This window comes from Strix aluco, chromosome 6 (genome assembly GCF_031877795.1).
Source record: "Strix aluco isolate bStrAlu1 chromosome 6, bStrAlu1.hap1, whole genome shotgun sequence".
Classification (NCBI taxonomy): Eukaryota; Metazoa; Chordata; class Aves; order Strigiformes; family Strigidae; genus Strix; species Strix aluco.
The window spans coordinates 23,314,028-23,334,350 of record NC_133936.1 but is presented as its reverse complement, the minus strand read 5'-3'; the positions used below and the strand labels follow the sequence as shown (position 1 = coordinate 23,334,350).

General features: G+C 35.8%; 1 protein-coding gene across 1 annotated transcript in view; it reads right to left on the bottom strand.

Moving 5' to 3' along the window:
• Window positions 1-10,914: 10,914 nt before the first annotated feature.
• GAD1 (glutamate decarboxylase 1) overlaps window positions 10,915-20,323 on the bottom strand; it is a 34,634-nt gene continuing 25,225 nt past the window's right edge. The window contains exons 14-17 of the mRNA XM_074829084.1: window positions 20,038-20,187; window positions 17,608-17,715; window positions 16,808-16,897; window positions 10,915-15,153 (exon numbers count right to left, since the gene is read on the bottom strand). Coding sequence (XP_074685185.1) covers window positions 14,980-15,153; window positions 16,808-16,897; window positions 17,608-17,715; window positions 20,038-20,187 — 522 coding nt within the window. The 3' untranslated portion in view covers window positions 10,915-14,979. The remainder of the gene's footprint in view (window positions 15,154-16,807; window positions 16,898-17,607; window positions 17,716-20,037; window positions 20,188-20,323) is intronic.

Here is a 20,323-nt window from a genome sequence, read left to right as displayed (position 1 = left end):
ACTGTGTATTTCTTAAGCTATTTTTAATCCCCTCTTCAGAAAAAAAAAAAAAACAAAAAACAAAAAACAAACAACGAACATTCAACTCCCTTGCCTTTATCTTTTCTTGCCCTGAGAAGTCTTTTGTGATTTATTTTCTTCTGCCTCAAGAGCTGATAACTTCTTTTCCTTCAAGCCTCAGGGAGAAGGATTCTTTTATCTTTCACAACAAGGAAATATATTTTTTGAGGAAAAGAAGGATCTAGGCTTTTGCTGTTATTTATTACATCATGGAGACAGCAGGATGCCTCTGCTAGGACCTTGTGAACATACTTTATTTTGAGATTAGATTTGGAAGTTTGAATACAATCAAACTGGTAACGTATATGCCCTCGCAGTGGCAATCCTGTGTTCTGGCAATTCCTCAAATAACCACCTTAAAACTCTAGTAAGAATGCTACTTAATGGCATTATGCTGTAGCTAGTGAGGACCTTTCTCTTAATGAGTTGTCACTGGAGGGAACAAACAAAATTGGTTAAGAAGAGAGAGAAAGCTTGGGATATAATCAGATCATAAGAACCTAGCCATAAAGCAGTGTCATCCCAATGCAGTATCCTACCTTTCTCCCCCAAAATCTGACCTTGTGTCCTCTCACATGAGCTACTAATGAGAGCAGCTAGATGCTGGAGCTGAGGTTAATCCTTCCTTTGCTGTCTGAGTGCTCTGGGCACCATTTCCAAAGAGGAAATGCTACAGGACTTTCAGGGTGAAGTAGCAAAACCAATGAGTTTTAGAAAGAGAAAACGTGTCAGAAGTTACTTCCACAGCTACCTAGGTATGTTAAACTGAAGTATAGCTCATGGCAAGATGCACCGTCCCTGGATAGGCATCTATTTTATGCGGTTTTCCATTTCACTGCAGGCAGATGGAGCTCTCTCTGCGTTCTGCAGCGTCCCGAAGGCAGCAGCAGAGGATGTCACCCATGTGTTGAACTTCAGAATCAAATGAGCAGTTTGTCATCTGAAATCACCGCACTGAAAGCCAATTGACACAGAACAATAATGCTTTTCTGTGCTGCTGACAAGAATGATTCAATGGTCTTCGCTAATGCCACCTGTTCAAATGCTTTTCCCAGCAAGCACAAAGTTTGGCAAATAGGATCTGGTGGGCCCAGGTGGGTCCCACTGGGATGTGCTGAAATATATTTTATTTATTTTGAGATGAGACTTGCAGGTGTCAATAAAATCGACAGGACTGGTGATTTAGTGTAATGTACCAGCTGGGAAAACCCAGACAGTTTCTGGAGCTGCCCCTTTATTCCCACTGTCACTGGCGCTCTTGCTGTGCTGGGCAGATCAGAGCCAGGGGGCTTGAGTCCTGCGGGGACCAGAGTACCTCTCAATGCAGGGACTAGCTTTTATGTTATAACACACTGTGAAGAATGTGGCACCATTCATAACAATCATTGAATCTTAACGATTAGAGGGATTCTTCCTTCCCACTTTACAAGGGGCAGCATTTTGCCATGTGTTAGAGAGAACTGGATGAACAAAGCATTAACTAGAACTTTCAAAGATGTTTCTGGAAGATGTTTTAGCTGTTTTCAGGATGACAGACACCACCTACCAAGTGTATTTCTTTGAGCATCTTGTCTTGATATGGTGTCAGACCCAGTGAACTATGGGATGTTCCACATGGCTTTTAAATCCCAACACAAACTTGAATGTTGTCCTAAGCCCAAGCCCTGCTGGAACAGGGATTTGGGCTGAGAAGCTGCTAAGAAAGATGTTGCAAAGCAACATCAAGGATAGAAAGAGTTAAATGGCTGAAGAAAATTGAGTACAGATGATCATTTGAGATTTTTTTCCTACTTAAGTCAGCATGAAGGGGAAAAAAATGCAGTCACCATAAAGAGTCTAACAAACAGAAGCACAGAGGAAATTGCTGCAGCCAGGAAACGAGCAGAGGAAAGGCAGTTTACCCACTGGTTTTGATGGAAGTCACAGGACTGCTTAGAAAAGGAACAAAGAGTGCTGCAAGAGTCATAAATTGCAGGCTAAGGCCCTGATCCAGCAGGAGCTGAAGGAGTCACAGGCTTACAGTCACAGGCCTACCTGGGAGCAATTCTCAGATCCAGGTCTTGATATGAGCTCTGTCCTCACCCAGACGCCCGTGTGCACCATTTTCTCCCCTGGCCTTCTCTCCAATTGCCCTCTCTCCATCTACTGCTTCTCTTCAATGACTACTGAAAGCCCAGTAGGAGACACAAAATCTACTGACTGGGGGCTGTACGCAAACTTGGGAGTTGCATTTTTTCATATTAAAATATCAAAGGCAGTGGGACTGTTTCCATTACAAATCTCCATTTTGTATTAGCCATTTTTTTCTGTTAAAATATACAGTGTAAGATTTGTAGAGGTTTTCTAGCTCATTTCAGGTTTACTTTGTTTTTTCTCCTTGCATCCTCCCTGGTAAAACTGGCTACCCCCTTTGCTCAGGCTTTACAATGTCCCTCATGCAGAGACTTAGCTGGGAATATCAGAACTGGAAAGCAACAGTTTCCAAATCTAATCAATGCAAAATGCAGCCAGAATGCAAAGTTACACAGACATCTTGGAAAAGTGGTTCTGATTTGTTACAGTTGTTTGGTTTTTTGTTGTTTTTTTTTTTTTTTTAATACACAACTCATTAACCTAATTCTATCATAATGAGAAACAGCAATATCAGAGCTTTTAAATAATTACTGTAATGTGGGTGGCAGTTTAGAAAAATCCCACTCAGTTCAAAAAAATACAGGTTAGTTTCTAGTTCCCTTAAAAAGTTATGATTTGTGAAGGTTTAGTGCAAAGTGTTAGCAAAGCTGTTGAAACACAACAAAAACCCAACAACTTTAAAAACAGCAACACAGTTTTAAAGGACTGCCTTAGTCAATACCCGTCATTCATGAAGTAGTCCAAGCACATCAGCCACAGAGGACCCCATCTCCCTAGCCCTTTATTATTTTCTCTGTTCTTAGAGAAACTCCTGACTCAGTATAAAAGTTTTCTAATGGTTAACACCCATCAAAAATGTCAAGATAATTGCAGGGAATAGTTTTATTTCTCCATTGTAAATTGCCAATACTTTGTCACCTGTGAGATATTTCCAGCATGTTTAATATTATACTTGTTCAGGTCAAATAAATATAAATCATTAATAGAGCTAAATCTTGAAGTTTGACTCTTCTGATTTCTGGTAAGGGGATGGAAATATTTAATTTTGGCCCCTCCCTTTCTACTGTGTCTCTGCGTGTTTGCCTGGGTTTTTTGTTGTAGTTGTTTTAGGTTTTTGTAGATTTCTATTTAAGACTTTACTAACCAGCTCTCCTTCCCAACCCCAAGTGAAATAATCTACTCCCACTTCCACGTATGTGCTAAGGCTTCTCCATCACGTACAAAAGGAAAATAGGAGACACCAGAGATCAGGTTCGTTCTCATTCATCATCCTTGGAGATATTCAAAAGCAATCTGGACATGGTCCTGGGCAACCTGCTCTGCGTGGCCCCGTTTGAGTAGGGGGTTTGGACAAGATACCCAGTTCATTCACAGAGGAAGTACAGTGCCCACCATCCTTATACCATTATGTGCAGCTGTACCACAGCAGCAAAGTTTGGCAGGTTAAAGTTGTTGGATGTTCACCCATGAAATATGAACCTGCAGTGGTAGCTGGAAACCCAGATGCAAACTGACAAAAGGGATGCAGAGCATCTCCTGTGGTCACCCCGGCCTCATTCTTCCCTGAACCAGTCTATTTATTCTACTATAGCCACCTTCCTTGTGGAACTAGAGCAGTACACCTGGTTCTAGTCCATTAAATGTGGCCCTAATTTTCCTTTGTGTAATTTCACTAAAATTCAATAGAATTACATCAGGGTGAAGTCACTACTTTGGGGTTTTTTTAATGTTAGGTTCTAAACTACCTCCTTATTTATGCTGTTAGGTGTTCATCTGTCAGAGAGCCATCAACAGATTACAACCTGACTGCATAAATTAAGAATGCAGTTTGTTGATGGTTTCCTGTTTTGGTGGTGGTGGTGGTGGGTTTTTTTAAATAGAAATCCCACTAAATCCCAGGAATTACAGTCAACTGCAAAACAATTGCAACCATTACTCAACCAGTTAAAAGCAATTCAACAGCTGCACCTTCTAAAATGTTACTGAGTCCAGAGACCTACAAATAATACAGACTCATAATTCTAGTACAATTACTATGTGGCTTATAGAGCATGGATAACTATGAATTACATGATAAAGATCTTTAATTTATAAGATAGTTTAAAAATTATTTGTGGTGTGTAGTGTATAACAAAAGAAAGCAAAACCAAATGATGGCTAAAATCTTTCTAACACTTTATATATTTTTATATGTGTATGTTTTAGATCTATTATTTTATATTGTTTTCTTTACTTCTTACAGAATAACTAATCAAGATATTAGGTCTGACACAGAGACATATATGTATATACATACACAGAGTCCTCCATGAGAAGATTCTGTATAGCTTGCTATATAAAAGGTTTTCAAATAGCAGTTGATTTATTTAAAAAAAAAAAAAAAAGTGAAAGTGTGAGTGTGGTTTGCTTTTGGTAGACAAGAACCTCCCAGATCTCATCTCCCATTCACAACTAGGCATAAAAGCCTGATTTTATAGTGTAATAGGGAAATGGGCCTCCATTTTTCTAAATCCTTGGTATTCCTTGCATAACTGCTGAACAGCTGCCCAGATTGTTGCATCTACATTTCAGAGAGCACATCAGACTCAAAGCAAGTAGAGATAGAATAATCTGTTAGCTCACATTGCTTGGTTCTACAAGTCATTGCAACAGTTTTCTACACAGTATATTTTCCAGTGTTTTGCTTTGCCCTTTCCATTTCAAATGATTTTAGTAATGAAACCTGCATTCTTTAGCCTAGGAAACCAACACATAATTTGATAGCCATTCACACCATTAGAAAAATTAACTTGATTTAAGATAGCTAAACATAAGTAAACAAAGTGGGTAGAAGGAAGGTTTCCCTCTCTACACAATTCCTTTTTACACCCTTTGCTGAGTGATGTAGATGGTATAAAGTTCTTCTTGTGCCTATGGATGTAATGAAAAAATATTACCGCTAGAAAAATCTTGTTCATTTAAAATGATATAAATAAGCAGTCAGTGACAGGTAGAGATATTCACATATACATTTCAGTATAAAAGTATTCCTACAAAACAACATACTGTAAACTGGTATCTATTTCAAACTATATGCAATGAGTGTCACTCAGTGTCGATTCTGTTATCAAATTATTTCTTGGCTTCTTCTGATGTTTTACTACTTTGTAAGTTATTCAGCTTGAACTGTGTTATATATTTGCTTTTTGCCTGCTAGGCAGTTTTACTGTTTTGAAATTGGCCCTGTGTGACTCGCTGGTGTACCACCACAGATCATTTTATCTCTCTTCCCCCTTTCATTTGCACCTGAGAACACCACCAAAGTCAGGGTGTCTGATTTAGTTTTGTTTTCTTGTTTTAGGACAAACTCCCAATCTACTCTTCCATTCAAAGATAAGTGTGAAAGACTGGTTTGGTAGCCTAGCAGAGAAGCTTTTCCTGTACACTCTCTCTTATACACACATATTTGAAAGGATCTGTTGATCCATTCATTGGAAGGATGAGCAATATACAATGCTGGGAAGATGGATATACAAAGCATTATTTACTTCTAAAATTCTATGGATGTCCTGTAAGTGAAGAATAATTTGTTGTTGTAAGCCTAGAGATGTACACTTGTATATGAATTATGCTCATTTAGAAACTATGTAGGTAGTCTGATGAATTAGTAGTTCACTACATAAACCCCTAACTGAGGACATGCTCCCAAGTAAGGGTCATTTGTGTGTTGAAGCTCTTTTAATTAATTGGTTTTGCTAAAAGGTGAGAGGGGAAGAGGCGTTCTTGTTGTAAATTCAAGTCATGTACATTTTTCTGAGTATCCAACCAAGTGTCTATGGTATAATCCAGTGATTTCAATTCCTTCACAGAATCACAGAATTGTCTAGGTTGGAAAAGACCTTGAAGATCATCCAGTCCAACCATCAACCCAATATTAACAGTTCCCAACTACACCATATCCCTTAGCGCTAAGTCGACCCTACTCTTAAACACCTCCAGGGATGGGGACTCCACCGCCTCCCTGGGCAGCCCATTCCAACGCCTTTTGACCACTTTGTCAGTTTAATGGAAACAGCTCTGGACTCAGCTACAGAGTAAATGAAAGAGTCTTCAAATTCCCCTGAGAACCTCCATTCCACCTCTGGACCGCTTCCAGAGCACTAGTAATTGTACAATTACAGCAGCATTATATATAGAAAATCAACATGAGTTCTGAAGTTGTTCAACAATAGCTAAGCATAATTATTTACATTACAGTCACAGAATTTCTGGAAGAAAAAAAAAACCCAACACCTAAGATTAGGCTTTTGGGAAAGGCAAATTGTAGCAATTACTGGCTTAGTAGCTCTTTTTAAAGTAATGTTGACTCAAAAGGAAGAAATTTTGTTGGGTTTTCTTTCAACTGCAACGCTAGCTCTAATGCTGCAATTGGTCTGCGTGTACTCAAGTAAGCAGAGGGAGCTGTTTGATGGCAATTACAATTCTCACTGCTAGGGAGCCCGGTCACAAATTAGTAATTTGTGACTTCTCATCATATCTTGCAAAAAGACAGGCCTCATATCCTTGGGAAGACAAAAGAGTATGCATTGCATTATACTGTAAGGTAGAGCTGGTAATTAATTTATACCTACAGAACAATTACATTTCACTAGGACTGAGTGAAAACAGTAAAAATTACTCACTAATATGGGGTATGTACAGCAGGGAAGCTAAGATTGGTACTTTTGTGTGGGAAAAAAAAACCCTCTTCTTGAAAAATATGTAGAATAATTGAAGGGCCATGATGATACAAAACAGCATAAAGTAATATAATAGCCATGAAACATAACATAATCAGGTACAAGTAATATACTTTTTAAAAGTGTGACTGAGATAAGTGAACGCACCAAATTATTGCAGCAGCATACCTATCAGCAAATTAAAACAACAAATTATTAAAGTCATAGTCACAATGAATTAGTAAGAGTTTTTTCCACAAACAGGAAATCCTGCTGTAATCAAAACAGCTCTGGTTCTTTGGTTCACTACTGTCAAACCCAGCATGTGGAGATCTCACCCCATTGCCCAGTGAAGCCATACTCCTTGAGATAATCAAGAGCCGTGATAGTGCATTTAGTGATTGCCAGTGCTGCACGTGTGGCAGAAGAGTGGATTAGCTGAAAGAGACCATCAGTAAGGGCCCTTTCTTCCAAGGATGCTCATAGCCAGACAATGCAACAAGGAACCATAAAAAACTCAAAGTAATGGAAATAAAGAGTTCATCACGTACAATCTAGTGGTCAGTCTGGCCCTATGCCCACAAGCACAAATGTCAGTCTTAACTTGCAGGCAGCCTTCCTGAAAGTAAAGAAAAAAGCTTAATTGCGATTAATGGCCTTTTTTGTTGCTGCTCATGGAAAGTCCTAATTAATAAGGTAATACATTGAACAATGAACATAATTTATAATACGTGCGATCTTTAAAGACATAAAAAGCACTGACCAACAAGACAATCAGTGAAAAATGTCTTATGCCTTTCTCACTTTGCTTTTTAGAGACATTTTTACCTGTCCAGTTTTCAAATTTTTATTTTTTTGAAGGCCAATATGCTTGCTTTATACACTGGCATTATCCAAACTTGTGCTGATGTCACACCAAGCAGATAAGGCTTCAAATCAGTTTACGTTGTGGTCACAGATGTTAGGCTTCTGTAAATCTAAGTTAAAGTAATTGTACTTACATTTATTGATTTTTCTTGCGGTGACATTTTTCTAGGCTTTCTTGAAACATTAAACTTAATTTTTCTCCATTTCCTATCACCTGCAATGATCTTACATATTTTTGCTCACACTGTCATGGCACAACACCTTTACACATGAAACAAGGCCAAAAATCTTCACACAGTAATTCCTGCCTCAAACCAACTGTTCTCAAATGAACTAGACTGGTATCCTGTTAAAAGGTACATAATTTAAGAATTTCACATGACAGAGATTTAGTCATTCGTATATATACACAACACACACACATACTTTCAAAGGTAAGGGAAAATAATTTACTATTTACTTCATGATATACTTGTTTAATGTTATAATTCAAGAATCTTTGCACATATACTGAAAACTCCTACACAAAACAGTCAACATCATGCAAGACTTCATTTTTTCTGATACACACTAAGTATGTACATGCATATGTCCTTGTGTTTTATATCAAGAAATATAAATACACTCACAAATACACATATAAAGTGTATTTATCCAGTCTGAAATAATTATATTCAGATGCGGAACAGATTACCTAACAGCAGCAATAAATCAAGGTGTGTAATGTTTTATCTTCAAATTTTTCTGTTATCATTACTAAACAATGCTCCACTTTTTCTCAATAGATAGATCTATTAAAACAGAGAACTAGAATTTTTTTCTTTCTTTACCAGGTCTACTTAAAAACTTCTGCTTGCATCTTATCTTTTATTCTAAACATAATTTTAAATTTGCTTTGTCCAGAAGTCTGATTCTTCCAAATGCTCTAATGAAACACAAATCCTTCCATGTCATTCAAGCCACCCTTCCTTTTAACCTTTGCTTTGTCAATGCTTGGATCTTCGCATTTCCTCTTCACTAGCTTAGTTGCAGTTGTTGAGTGAGTAGTCCTCCCAATTCATGTACCATCACCCTAAGCATAACTGTCACAATTTGCAAATTCCAGAACTCTAAAGAAGAAATTCAGGTAGATATAATTCTGTTGACTGCAGTGAGCTGTACCTAACTACAAACAGTCTCATTTTGGTCCTAACATTTTATTAAACAGTCCGTATGTAAGCTGAACATTCCTTAATACTCACACCTGATACAATCACCTTCCACAATTTTTAGTGCTTTACATTATGGTATTTGCATGCTGCACTAATGGACTTAATAAGCTTCTTTGCAGCATGTATTTTCCTCATGCCTACTTTGCTCATAAAACTCTTTAACTTGGAAAGAAAATTTTTCTTAAGAAAACTCATCCTACTTGAAGGATGCTTATCCTACCCTAAAGCAATCAAAATCAAATTTGTTACATACTGTTAAAATCAATGACAGTTCTATGAATAACGCATAAAGAATTAATCAGAATTTGTCTATATCATGAAAAAATCTTTTTATACTTGTATGAATTCAGAATGTACTCTTATTTTTCCATATATTTGGTATTAAAAAAAAAAGAATTAAAATTATTTTGACTCCCATAATAGAATGGCAGGTTACCCCAAAGCATGGTCTAGAATGCAAAAATTTTAACCACCTTTTTCATGTTATAAATTATATATATCAAGCATATATCATGCATAGATAGATAGACATATCACGTGCCAAAAGCTTTGCCACAAAATATTTAATTCATACAATATTTACACAGGGAAAGACTTGTATTTTGTAATTATTATGCTTCACTGAAGTCCAATTAGGAAAAAAAAAAAAGTATTTCCCTGAAGTTATGGCATTCTTATAAATTTTACATTTCATGCTAAGTTTCTGGTGTATTTTAAAACATTTATGATTCTATATGAAATACATTTAATTTGGTTTATGTTACTGCATTATGCGTAGCCTTTTTATAAAGAATATAAGATCTTAGTATTTTTTCTTACTTCAGACTTAGGGTCTCATTCTGTTGTTTTGTTAGGAAATGGTGTTTCATTTCCAAGAATGGGAAAGATTGATTTATGCAGTCAGCAACAATTCTCCTGTCGACTTCCGTGATGGCCAGATTAGGCTTCCCTTATACACCTTTACAAAATTATTCTTACAAAACACATTTACTTTACTCACAAAATAAAGCTGCCAATATCTCATTTATCTGTGTTGCAAGGAAACATTTTCACTGTAAAAGACTGCATTATAATGCTTAATACAAAAGTGGCTGAACAAAGAAACCCAGTTCTAACTGACTCTGATAAGAATACTCACAGATTGATTTTCTGCTATGCAGACTTTAAATGCTTTTGCTATCAGGCACCCATTATCCTGTAGTACTGATTCCACAGTGTGTTGTCGTATGACCATGAGGGCTCCTCTTGCCATCTCTGTATCATTTCTTGCCAGACAAGCACAGATGTGCTGAAACATCACACTATTCAAAACACCTTTAGGCCTGGTCCTGTCTTGCTTTTTTTTTTTTTTTTTTTAAATGTACAGAAAAGTACATTTTCAGTCAAATAGATTTTTGATTGCATGAAAATATCCTAGTTCTGATTGTGTGCAGATTTAAATGTGCTTAATAAACAAACACTGAGATCAAGCAGTGGCATTGCAAAGTGTGCAAAGTTAAGCATGTATTCAAGTCTTCCTTGGAGTAAGACCTGCATCACGATAAATTAGTTTTATAAATATATCCACAGATTAAATAGCAAGGTTTTTACCACAAGGCCTTGATCTTATTCTTTTTACCCATTCCAAAGTTCCTGTTTACTTTCTTGGGTCCTCTGTATAAGCTGGATGAGGATTTCAGAAACCACATAAAACACCACACAAAAAGATTTTTAGAATCTATTTCTGAGCATTTCTACACAGTACTAATGTCTTGACAACCCTATTCAAACGGATCAAGGTTCAGAGCTTGTGGTTCTTCCTCAGTCTGTGCTGGTACGAGCTCACATTCAATTCACAATAAAAATTAAATAGTAGCCCTAGCATTTGCCTTTCTGTTTTTAATGTGTGACCTTTGTCTCATATTCTTAAGGAAACAAAAGAGCTCACAAAAATTATATGAGACAAATTAGACAGTTTTAAGATCAACTTTTATTGAAAAATTAAAACTGCATTGCATATCTTCTTTACAACTCTGACATTTCTTAAACCACAAAACAGAGATTCTGTTTAAAAAATCTCTTCGTATTTGTCACCATTCAAAAAACAGATTATGAACTAAGTCAAAGATGATTTTAAAATCCTGGGTTATTCCCAAGGCCCCTGGTTCCGTCTGTCTGCCATGAATGGTATAATCTATCTTCTCTAAAAGGTACCTTTAATAATGCAATCAGCATTTTTCTCATTCAAAATCAACAGCTGCTGTTGATTTTTATCCAATGGTCAGTCTTTTCCAAATAAATTACATCAGTTAATAAGCACTGCAGCTACATGTTCAGCTAAGATCTTGCCTATTGTTTATTTGATCTGAATTCACCCACACAAAATTACAGTGATTGTCTGTGTGATTTTAAAGGCAAAATTGCTACCTTGGAGTGTATTTTAAACCTCAGGAAAACAAAGTTACTCACCTGCAATTGCAATGCTTTGAATTAGTCAACACTTCTATATATCCATACTTCCTGATCTCTCACAGTCAATAGTGTATGGATTAAAAAGCAGGAAAATTCCAGGTAAGCTTTTGTCTGAGAAGCTGTAACATATTACTCAGATGAAAATTAGCTACTGAGAAGAAAACACAGATGAATTTTCTTACTGATGACTATAACTGCTCCGTTAAAATCAGCTAACCAAGTCAGAAATTAATATGAGCCCTGTGCCTGTGGAAGCAGGTACGTATAATAGAGAAACACTCCAGAGTCCAATACTAAAATTAAAAGCTTTGCAAAAATCTAATTGTGGATATCATCTGTGTCAAGACAGAACACTGCAGAAAGGCAAGATAAAATGCAGAGGGTAGGAAGATAAATTTAAACCCCGCCTTTAGAGAAAACGCCTCTGTGTTAACTGTCTCACTTATGAAACAGGCAGGAGGAGCTCCGTTATCCTCACTCAGCTGCAAACCATCAATGGCAATAGGTAGAACTTCTGATGCTTTTGACCTCCAAAACAAAAAATACTTTGTTAAATGAAGAAGCAGAAGTTTTAGTGAGCAAAACATTGTATATGTGTTGAAGAGATCTAAATCTATTTCTGACTATATCACAGGACTGTCCAAGGCTTGATGTATGAATCCCAGTAAGCCATATGATGGTCTTTCCTATAGTTTCATGATCAGTCACATGAGGATGATTGTCTTTACCTAGTTTATATGCTTTGAAGACATACAACATTTCAAATACAATATATTATTATTAGAATATTGAGATGATGATCTGGACATAAGGTCCATGAGGTTAAAATATTAAGGTTAGAGGATTAAGGGTACGTTAGGATCTTTAGTAATACTGTTGCTGAAATATCTTGACTAGGGAGGTGGAGGAAGTCAGAAATTCCCACCTGAGAACTGATTGAAGAAATCACAAGGACCATGGTGCTGCTTGTGTGGAAGACGTAAAATCCCCTAGTGAAGCTAGGTCAGCAATTATACATCTTTATATTGGTTATACTAGTTCATAATGTTTCCCATAAACAAGGACTGAGGGAAATCTTTTAATATTCTGTAGCTGCCCTTTGAATAAAGTAAAACTGTGATAGAGATCAGATTTCAGGCAGAAGCCTGTAAATTGAAATGTGACATGTACTTCCTCTTCAAAACAAACTTCTTTCTGTACTGTAAAAACAGCTCTCAATGAGACACTCTTTAGTTCTGATGCATAACTGGTGTCTATAAAGAATGGCATCTAATATTATGGAAGTTGGTACTGAAGTAAACATTCATGCTGATTACTTCTGTATTGCATGCCTCAGGTCATACAGCATGGATATTTACACAAAGAAATATTAAGCATTGAAGCCATGGTAAGATATCAGGGTTATAATTAAGGAAGATTGAGGTTTAATATCAAGAAGGCAAGAAAACAACTACACTGTCTGAAGGAAAATAGCCTAATGAAAGAAGTACTGTACTGGTGAGATTACTGCGGGGTTTCATGGCATAAAAGTAACAATGTAGATAATCTTTTGAAAGTCATACTCATAAATCTAAAAGGCAATGATAAATTTATAATAATTTTTAGATTCAACTCAAATAATTTCAAGAAAAAGTTTTACAGAAGGTTATGGAAGAGGGATAAGCAAGAATCCTATGAAAAGCTGGAAGGGCTGTGCTATATGATATGGCATTTACCATGACAGTTTCTTCCTTCTTCCTGCTCTGACCCAGCCAAAGATGTGAGGACAGCATCCTCAGAAGACAACCAGCAGGACCTGCAGGGTGGAAATCTCTCCTGGCTGTAGCTGTCCTTCCACAGGACTGAAGGAGGCCAGAGAGGCTGTGAAAACTGCATAGCATGACTGCATTTCACTGAATATTTCTAAAATAATTTAATTTTATTACTGATTGGGGGGGGGGGGAGGGGGGAAGAAAAATGAATTAATTACTGACTTGCATAGAAGATAGACATAGAATCATGTATTTAAATATTTGAAATTAGCATATTCCATTTATCACCATGACAGTAACTCAGTAGACAGAGGATTATTGAATCTTCATTTTGTTCCACTACTCTGCTTCCAGTATGGAGTTTTCCACTCGGAGGTACTGATTATCTAATCATTAAAACTCAACAAGCTGCAGATGACTCTGGTGTCTATACTTTGAAAAGTCTAGCCAGTTGAAACTGTTCTGATAAGCCAGCTGTATTTAAAGATTTTGAGATTACTTTTGGTTTTATTTATTTCATAAGCTCCAAACACTTAATGAATTCCATTTCACTAAAAGAATGATCCTGGTTAAAACACCCACAGAATTTAGTTAAAATGGTTGTAGAGATTAGTCCTGAAATACAACTCAAAAGCAGGGGCCTTGGTTAGCAACCAATATTCACTAGGAAAGCATTCAGAACACTGAACAGACAGTCTGACATTACAATAAATAAAACTGAAAATTCTAATCGATTAAAGGGATCTCATCATTTGACAGTTTAGACACAATGTTAGAATTCCTTATATTCAGTAAAATTATCTGTAAGTTATTATTTTAAGGGCACTAGAATTTAAATGAAAGTGTCAACTAATATTTTTGTATTTTTTCTTTGGCTCACAAAGACACTAAAATACCATAAACATTATTTAGAACTTCAATAATATATAAATAGGATACATTACAAATGGAAGAAAATACAAGACAACTCTTCAGCATGGTAAATCTCTGCATATAAATAAGCAAATATTTCATATACCTACAATTCAACAGTTATCTTGCTGTAAAACTATTACATTTAAATCCTTTTACACAAAGTCATTTAACAATAATATACACAATCTACACAAATTAACCTCTAAAAATACAGCAATAATATACCTGTTACAATGACTGTGCTACTATTATCCCCTGATGTGACACTAAAGGGGAAATACAACTATTTTACTCGAAGGTGCTGTTAGAGATTGCTGTTTTGTACATGAGAGAAGCACCAACAATAAGATTTAATATTGTTATACATTTTCCTTAGCTCCTAAGAATCTACGTTTTAGAAATGTTTCTATATGTCTATTTTTACCTGGCAGAAGAATCTGTAGCACATTATCCACGTCATTAGTTGTTGAAGGAAAAGTTAATTCTCTTAAAGTGGAAAACATGCTGTGGCTTAGATCTAAGTTTATAACCACTTCATATATATATATATGTATATATATATATTTATATATTTATTTATACTGTACATATATAGTGCAGAGTTCTTAATTTGTTATCTTAGTACTTATTAATTTCCCGCTGACTACAATAAACAAGACCAATGTGAGAGTCAATAGTACTTCAACTTCAAGATAATACATTTTCCCTCAGTAATATGATCTACCAATACATATATGTTTCAGTAACCTATAGTTGTGTTGTTTAACAATGTCTTAGGAGACTGGAACTTACAGAAAGAGAATTTCCTTAAAACATGTTCTGCAGAACTGGGTTAAAAAAATAGCCAGTGCTGGAAAACAGTGAATTAGAGAAATAAATAATTCAACCACTGTACTACAGCTCCTGCCCCAGTCTCTCTATTTCTTCAATGAGGAAGTCAATGTCAGACTTAGTTGCTGCTGGGTTTGAGATGACCATTCGGAAGAAGTTGACTTTATCGCCCTGAGGCTGATATCCAACCATGGTAGTACCTGACTCCATCATCAGCGCTTTGATTTTTGGTGCCACCTTCATCATTTAAAAAAAAAAAAAAAAGAGAGCGAGAGACAAGAGTAATTAAACAATTTTATCCTTTCTTTGTATGTCACAACATTTCTTAATGTGGAAAAAATAAATGGACAGATCAGGAAGGCACTAGTTTTTATAAAAATATCTGTAAAACTTGAAAAAGCTTGAAAAACTAAATATGTTTAATTGGATATTTAAAGGAAAATTGACAACAATAATATCCATCTTTTTGATTAATAGACTAATAGCATCCTAGAGTATTCACTATGCACTAATTTTATATATTAAATGTACATGCCATTCTTTGTGCTGAAGATTTTGTCATGAAGAAATGTTTTCTGTCTTTTTATGAAAACTACTCCAGAACCACCTTTTTGAGGGTAACGGATGTTTTCCATGAGAATATTATGTATTCTTAAAGTCATTGGGGGGGGCGGGGGGAGCAGGTAGGGGTAGGGGGAGTGAACAACAATGGAAATTTTTCAAGAAGATCAATGTCGTATTTTCTGTAAGCATAAGCCATGGAAACCTTCCAGTAGTTTTGTAGTACTGTGCATTTACTGCAATCTCACTTCCTCACTTTATTTTACAAGGAATAATGTGCTTTCAATCTTAATATTTGGTATTGACTGAGCCCAGTTTTTCCATCCAGGCCTTCCTTCTCCTGCTCTGTTCTCTGCCAGCCAAGGTCAGATGTCTAGCTCTTCTACTGTTTCGTAGGATGTTTTATAATGTCCTCTTAACATTTAACAGAGTCAAGTCAAACATTTCATCCTTCTTACCAGTCTTATCTATCTTCCTCATTTCTCTCTTTTCTGGCAATTTCTCTATCTAACGTGTCACTGGGTATGACCCAGGAATTTCTATTCTCTTCTGTTCTCTTTCCCCAGTGTGATGCAGATATAAAATCCTCTACAAAACCTCCCAAGTCTGCCCATTCTTCTCCTGTCCCAACCATTTAAAAAAAAAAAATGCAATTCAACAACTATAAAACCATTCTTTTGTCTCATGAATGTATTTCATTCCACTTCTGTCTGTCTAAAATGCTACTACAAAATTAATGTATTTCACTTCCCTCAAGTCCTAAGTAACACGATACTTTTCCTGGTGGTGCCTCTACAATGCCTTCACTTTTCTCTATCATTTCTTCAAATAAATTTATCCCAAAGTCCTCCAAAGGGTATTCATTTTCACTGAAATGCATTAATGCATGACTAACCAAGCACATTTAAAATCAAAATAAAGACCTGAGAAGGACTTACAGTTTTCCATGTCCTTTACCTGTCCCAGCATTTTCAAATAATTACCCTTCCTTTTCTCTTGCTGACATGCTGGCCTATTCAACAGGACTGGGATGTCTTTGTGCTTAGCTACTTTTTAAAGATTCATAACACTTCTGGGAGTACAGAAGTGATACAGAACAAAGAATAACTGAGTATGTTCTGTATCTGGTTCTATAGGGCAAACGTGACTTCAGCCTCAGTATAAATAAGAGACAAAGGTGAGCAAGTATCAAGGTCATAACAAGTAATAGGAGAACTGACGTCCCAGACTTTGGAACATGTGTCAACACACAGATATATTATTTTTAATAAACAGAAGACTTTGGGTTGAAAGAGTAGACTATATTTTGCATTTAACAAAAACCACATACCCTGTGTAACTTTTCTCTTCTCTCATCACAGTCTGGCATGCCCCTGAGACTCGGCGGAATATACCAAAAACATACATTTGTATGTTCTGGCTGCAAAAAGAACCAAACACATACATCAATAAAAAAAATAATACAGATCAATCACACATTAAAGGCTAGTCTGTAGCATATTTTAGCACACACATGGAAGAAAAAATATAGTATTGACTTTCCTAGTTCTGCATATTAAAACCAAATAAATAGATTACAGTACTGCTGTCTGCATCTGCTGTCTTAGATTCCCTATATATTGTCCCATTTACAATGTTTTAGGGTGCTAATGAAGTGCAAATGCTGTTCACCTTCATGCAGTTTTATGAAGAACTGCTTTCCAGGATCATAGCAAGGGCAACCCAATTTTCCGTTTCTTAGTCAATGGAGACACAAAGTATATTTGTTATTCTATCAACCAAGAGTTTATGCAGGGGCACTAGCAACGGAGCATACAGCAAAAATAGCAGATTCTCAGTTATGTATATTATAATGTGGGATCTCAGTGTGAGTAGATTGTGTTAAGGTAGTCTTCAATGCCCTAAACTGAGAAGTCCTCTGCAGGAGAGGAGATAAATCAGACACTTGTGGTACAGAACCACATGCATTTGGCCAAAAAACTGCCCAGATGCCAACAGTCGTGTAGTTCTTTAGAAAATAAGAGCAGTTTTGCATAGCTGGCTTGAAGAACTGTGAGAAGCCTGAAGGCTGTTTTTGGAATTCCATACAGATTTGGCTCCTACATACAGTTTCAATGAAAGAAAACTTACCTCCCCTTCAAAAACCATCTCAAATTCTTCTCTGTTTTTGATTTTAGTGTAGAGATATTCTGCCAGCTCCAGGCATTTGTTGATCTGATTTTCAAATCCTACTGTACCCTGTTTTAAAAAGAAAACAAGTATTAATTATATGGTCATTTTTCCTCCTCCGATGCAATCATCTTTTCAGATAGGCTTCCCTCTTAAATCTTTTCAGTCAGAAAACATTTAGCAGTATTATTTATCTTAATTTAAAAGTAAAGTTAATCAGCACTACAAAAATGGCTAAATGTGGCCTAACTGTGATCACTATTTGGTTTTGGTCTCATTTTAAGAGAATTGTTATGATAATAATAGGGCTTTTGATATTTTTAATAATTATTTTTAGCTCTTTTTTTTTTCAGTTTCCAAAAATATTATTAAGTCTTGGCTTTCCAGCTCTTGCTGAAGGACTAGGAACATGGAATAGAAACTCAGTTGAAAGTGTAAGAGATGAGAAGTAATTTATTTCCTCTGAACAGTTTGCTAGAAATTTGCATTTTAAAAAGTCAGCAAGCAAAAAAGCCTACAATAAGTTTGCTAAAAGTCATTTTCCTACCCACTGATCTTTTGTCACATGTGATTTGTTTTGAAATCATAATCCCAGAAAAAGTAGATGAATGTTGATAAAAAATAAAATAAGAAAAAAAAGGTCGTGGGGGCTTTTAAAAGTACACTTTGTACATGAATGAAGAAGTAAGAAAGACAAGTACATATTTGGGCTAAGTTCTTTTTACTGAGTAAAATGACTGAAGGTAAAGTCAAAAGAATACTTCTGGACTGAGGCTGTATATTTCTACTATGAAGACAAGAATATGATCACTCATGGTGGCTAATGCTGAAGGAAAAATCTCCATAGCTCCTAATATTTTGTTTTCTTAATATTTTTGTAATATAATCATGCAATCTGATAGAAACAGGTTCTATCCAATACCTCAGAGAACTCGGGTCCAAAAAATCTGAATCTGTCTCAAGACCAAACAAATACAAAGTAACTAAATTCTGGAGAAATTTAGATTCCAGATATACATATCAATTTAGCAATTTTAATCGATATTATTTTTAAAGAATCACATCCACAAATATCCTACTTCTGAATTTTAAATATGACCCATATCCATTATGGTTTCTGCTGTATTTTTTTCTTTATTGTGAAGTGTTCTACTTCTTTAGTGAGGCCAGATTAACAGGTGAATATAATGGCAGAGGTAGAATCAGCATGCTAGTTTTAACAAAATGTGTTCAGCTGCTATTTAGAAGAACATTCAGTCCATGCTTTGATGGTGTCTGTGGTAAACCCTTGGGAATTAGACCATAAACAACACACTTCAAAGTTGCTAGTCATAGTCCGATATTAATGTGTCATAAGCAGTTTCACATTACTGGATTACAGTACCAAAATGATTTATTTTGGAGGAAGAACTGAGCCTGAACTGAAATGTACGTAGCCTGGTAATCAAACCTATGCTGATTACTAAAGTAATTGTAAGTATTTTGCATTGAAGTGTTGTGTTTCTTTTTCTGAAGTACTTCTTAAAATAAACAATGGCGACTCTATAATCTGTTTAAAAGTAACTGTATATCTAAAGTTCTGTTACTTTCTTCCCTCAGTCTTCAATATTGAGGAAATCTGCATTAAAACGTCTTTTATCACCACAGGTTATTTATTATTGCTTCTAACTCTCACTCAGAGTGAAAACTGTTTTATGATTGTACATTTTACCATTAGATTTAATCTCAGTTTTTTATAAAAAAGATTAGACTGTGGACAGATCACCCAACTGAATTCCCATTTTGTCATCAACAAAGCCAGAATAATAGTAATAAGATGACTGTAGATAAAGAACTACAAATTACATGTGTTTTCTTGACTACATGGATCGTCATCTTGAGAACGCATAAACCTGTAGGTAAACCCATGCTTAAATTCAGCCATCCAGGCATACCACAATAGTACCAGGGAATCAACTGTTAAATCACCACTTGGATAAAGCTTCTTAAGAAAAAGGCTTTGTTTTCAAAGTTGCTTATAAAATCTATGCATTGAAACATGATGCTTAAAGGACCCTGGTAAGTCATCAAGTCTACTCTGCTGCTACTACAAGTAATCTGTCATAAAATACATATGTAAGTGTACAGAATCACAGACCATTTTGGTGTCCTGTCATCACTGGTTTTACTGCAGGACTCATCTGGTGACTTAAACCTTTATTCTAATTTCCAGCTGAATTTATTGATGGCTACTATTGTTCTACAATTGAAATGTCTCTCTTCTGGTTTAATGCTCAGATACCTGTGTGCTTAGAGATTGTAATTACACAAACATTTATGTTAAAAAAACCTGTCCCCTTATAAATTAAATAGATATATTTCTGATTTTTGAGCTGAAGTTTTATTATTTACCTTTGCCTTCCACATCAACCAGAATTTGAAAATGTCCACATGTCGACCACACTGTATTGCCTTATCTCCAGTGTCATAGGATACATCATACTGTTTGTCTTGCTGGAAGAGATAGCCTGCACACATTTGATTGCAGCCTTGAAGTATACCCTGTAATGAAAAACATGTACTTATATGACTTACATGGCATATGTGCATATGAAACTGTATGCATTATGAATATATAAAAATGTATTTCAAACATATGCAGAATTGTTATTTACTTGGTCAAATTATAAAATACTGA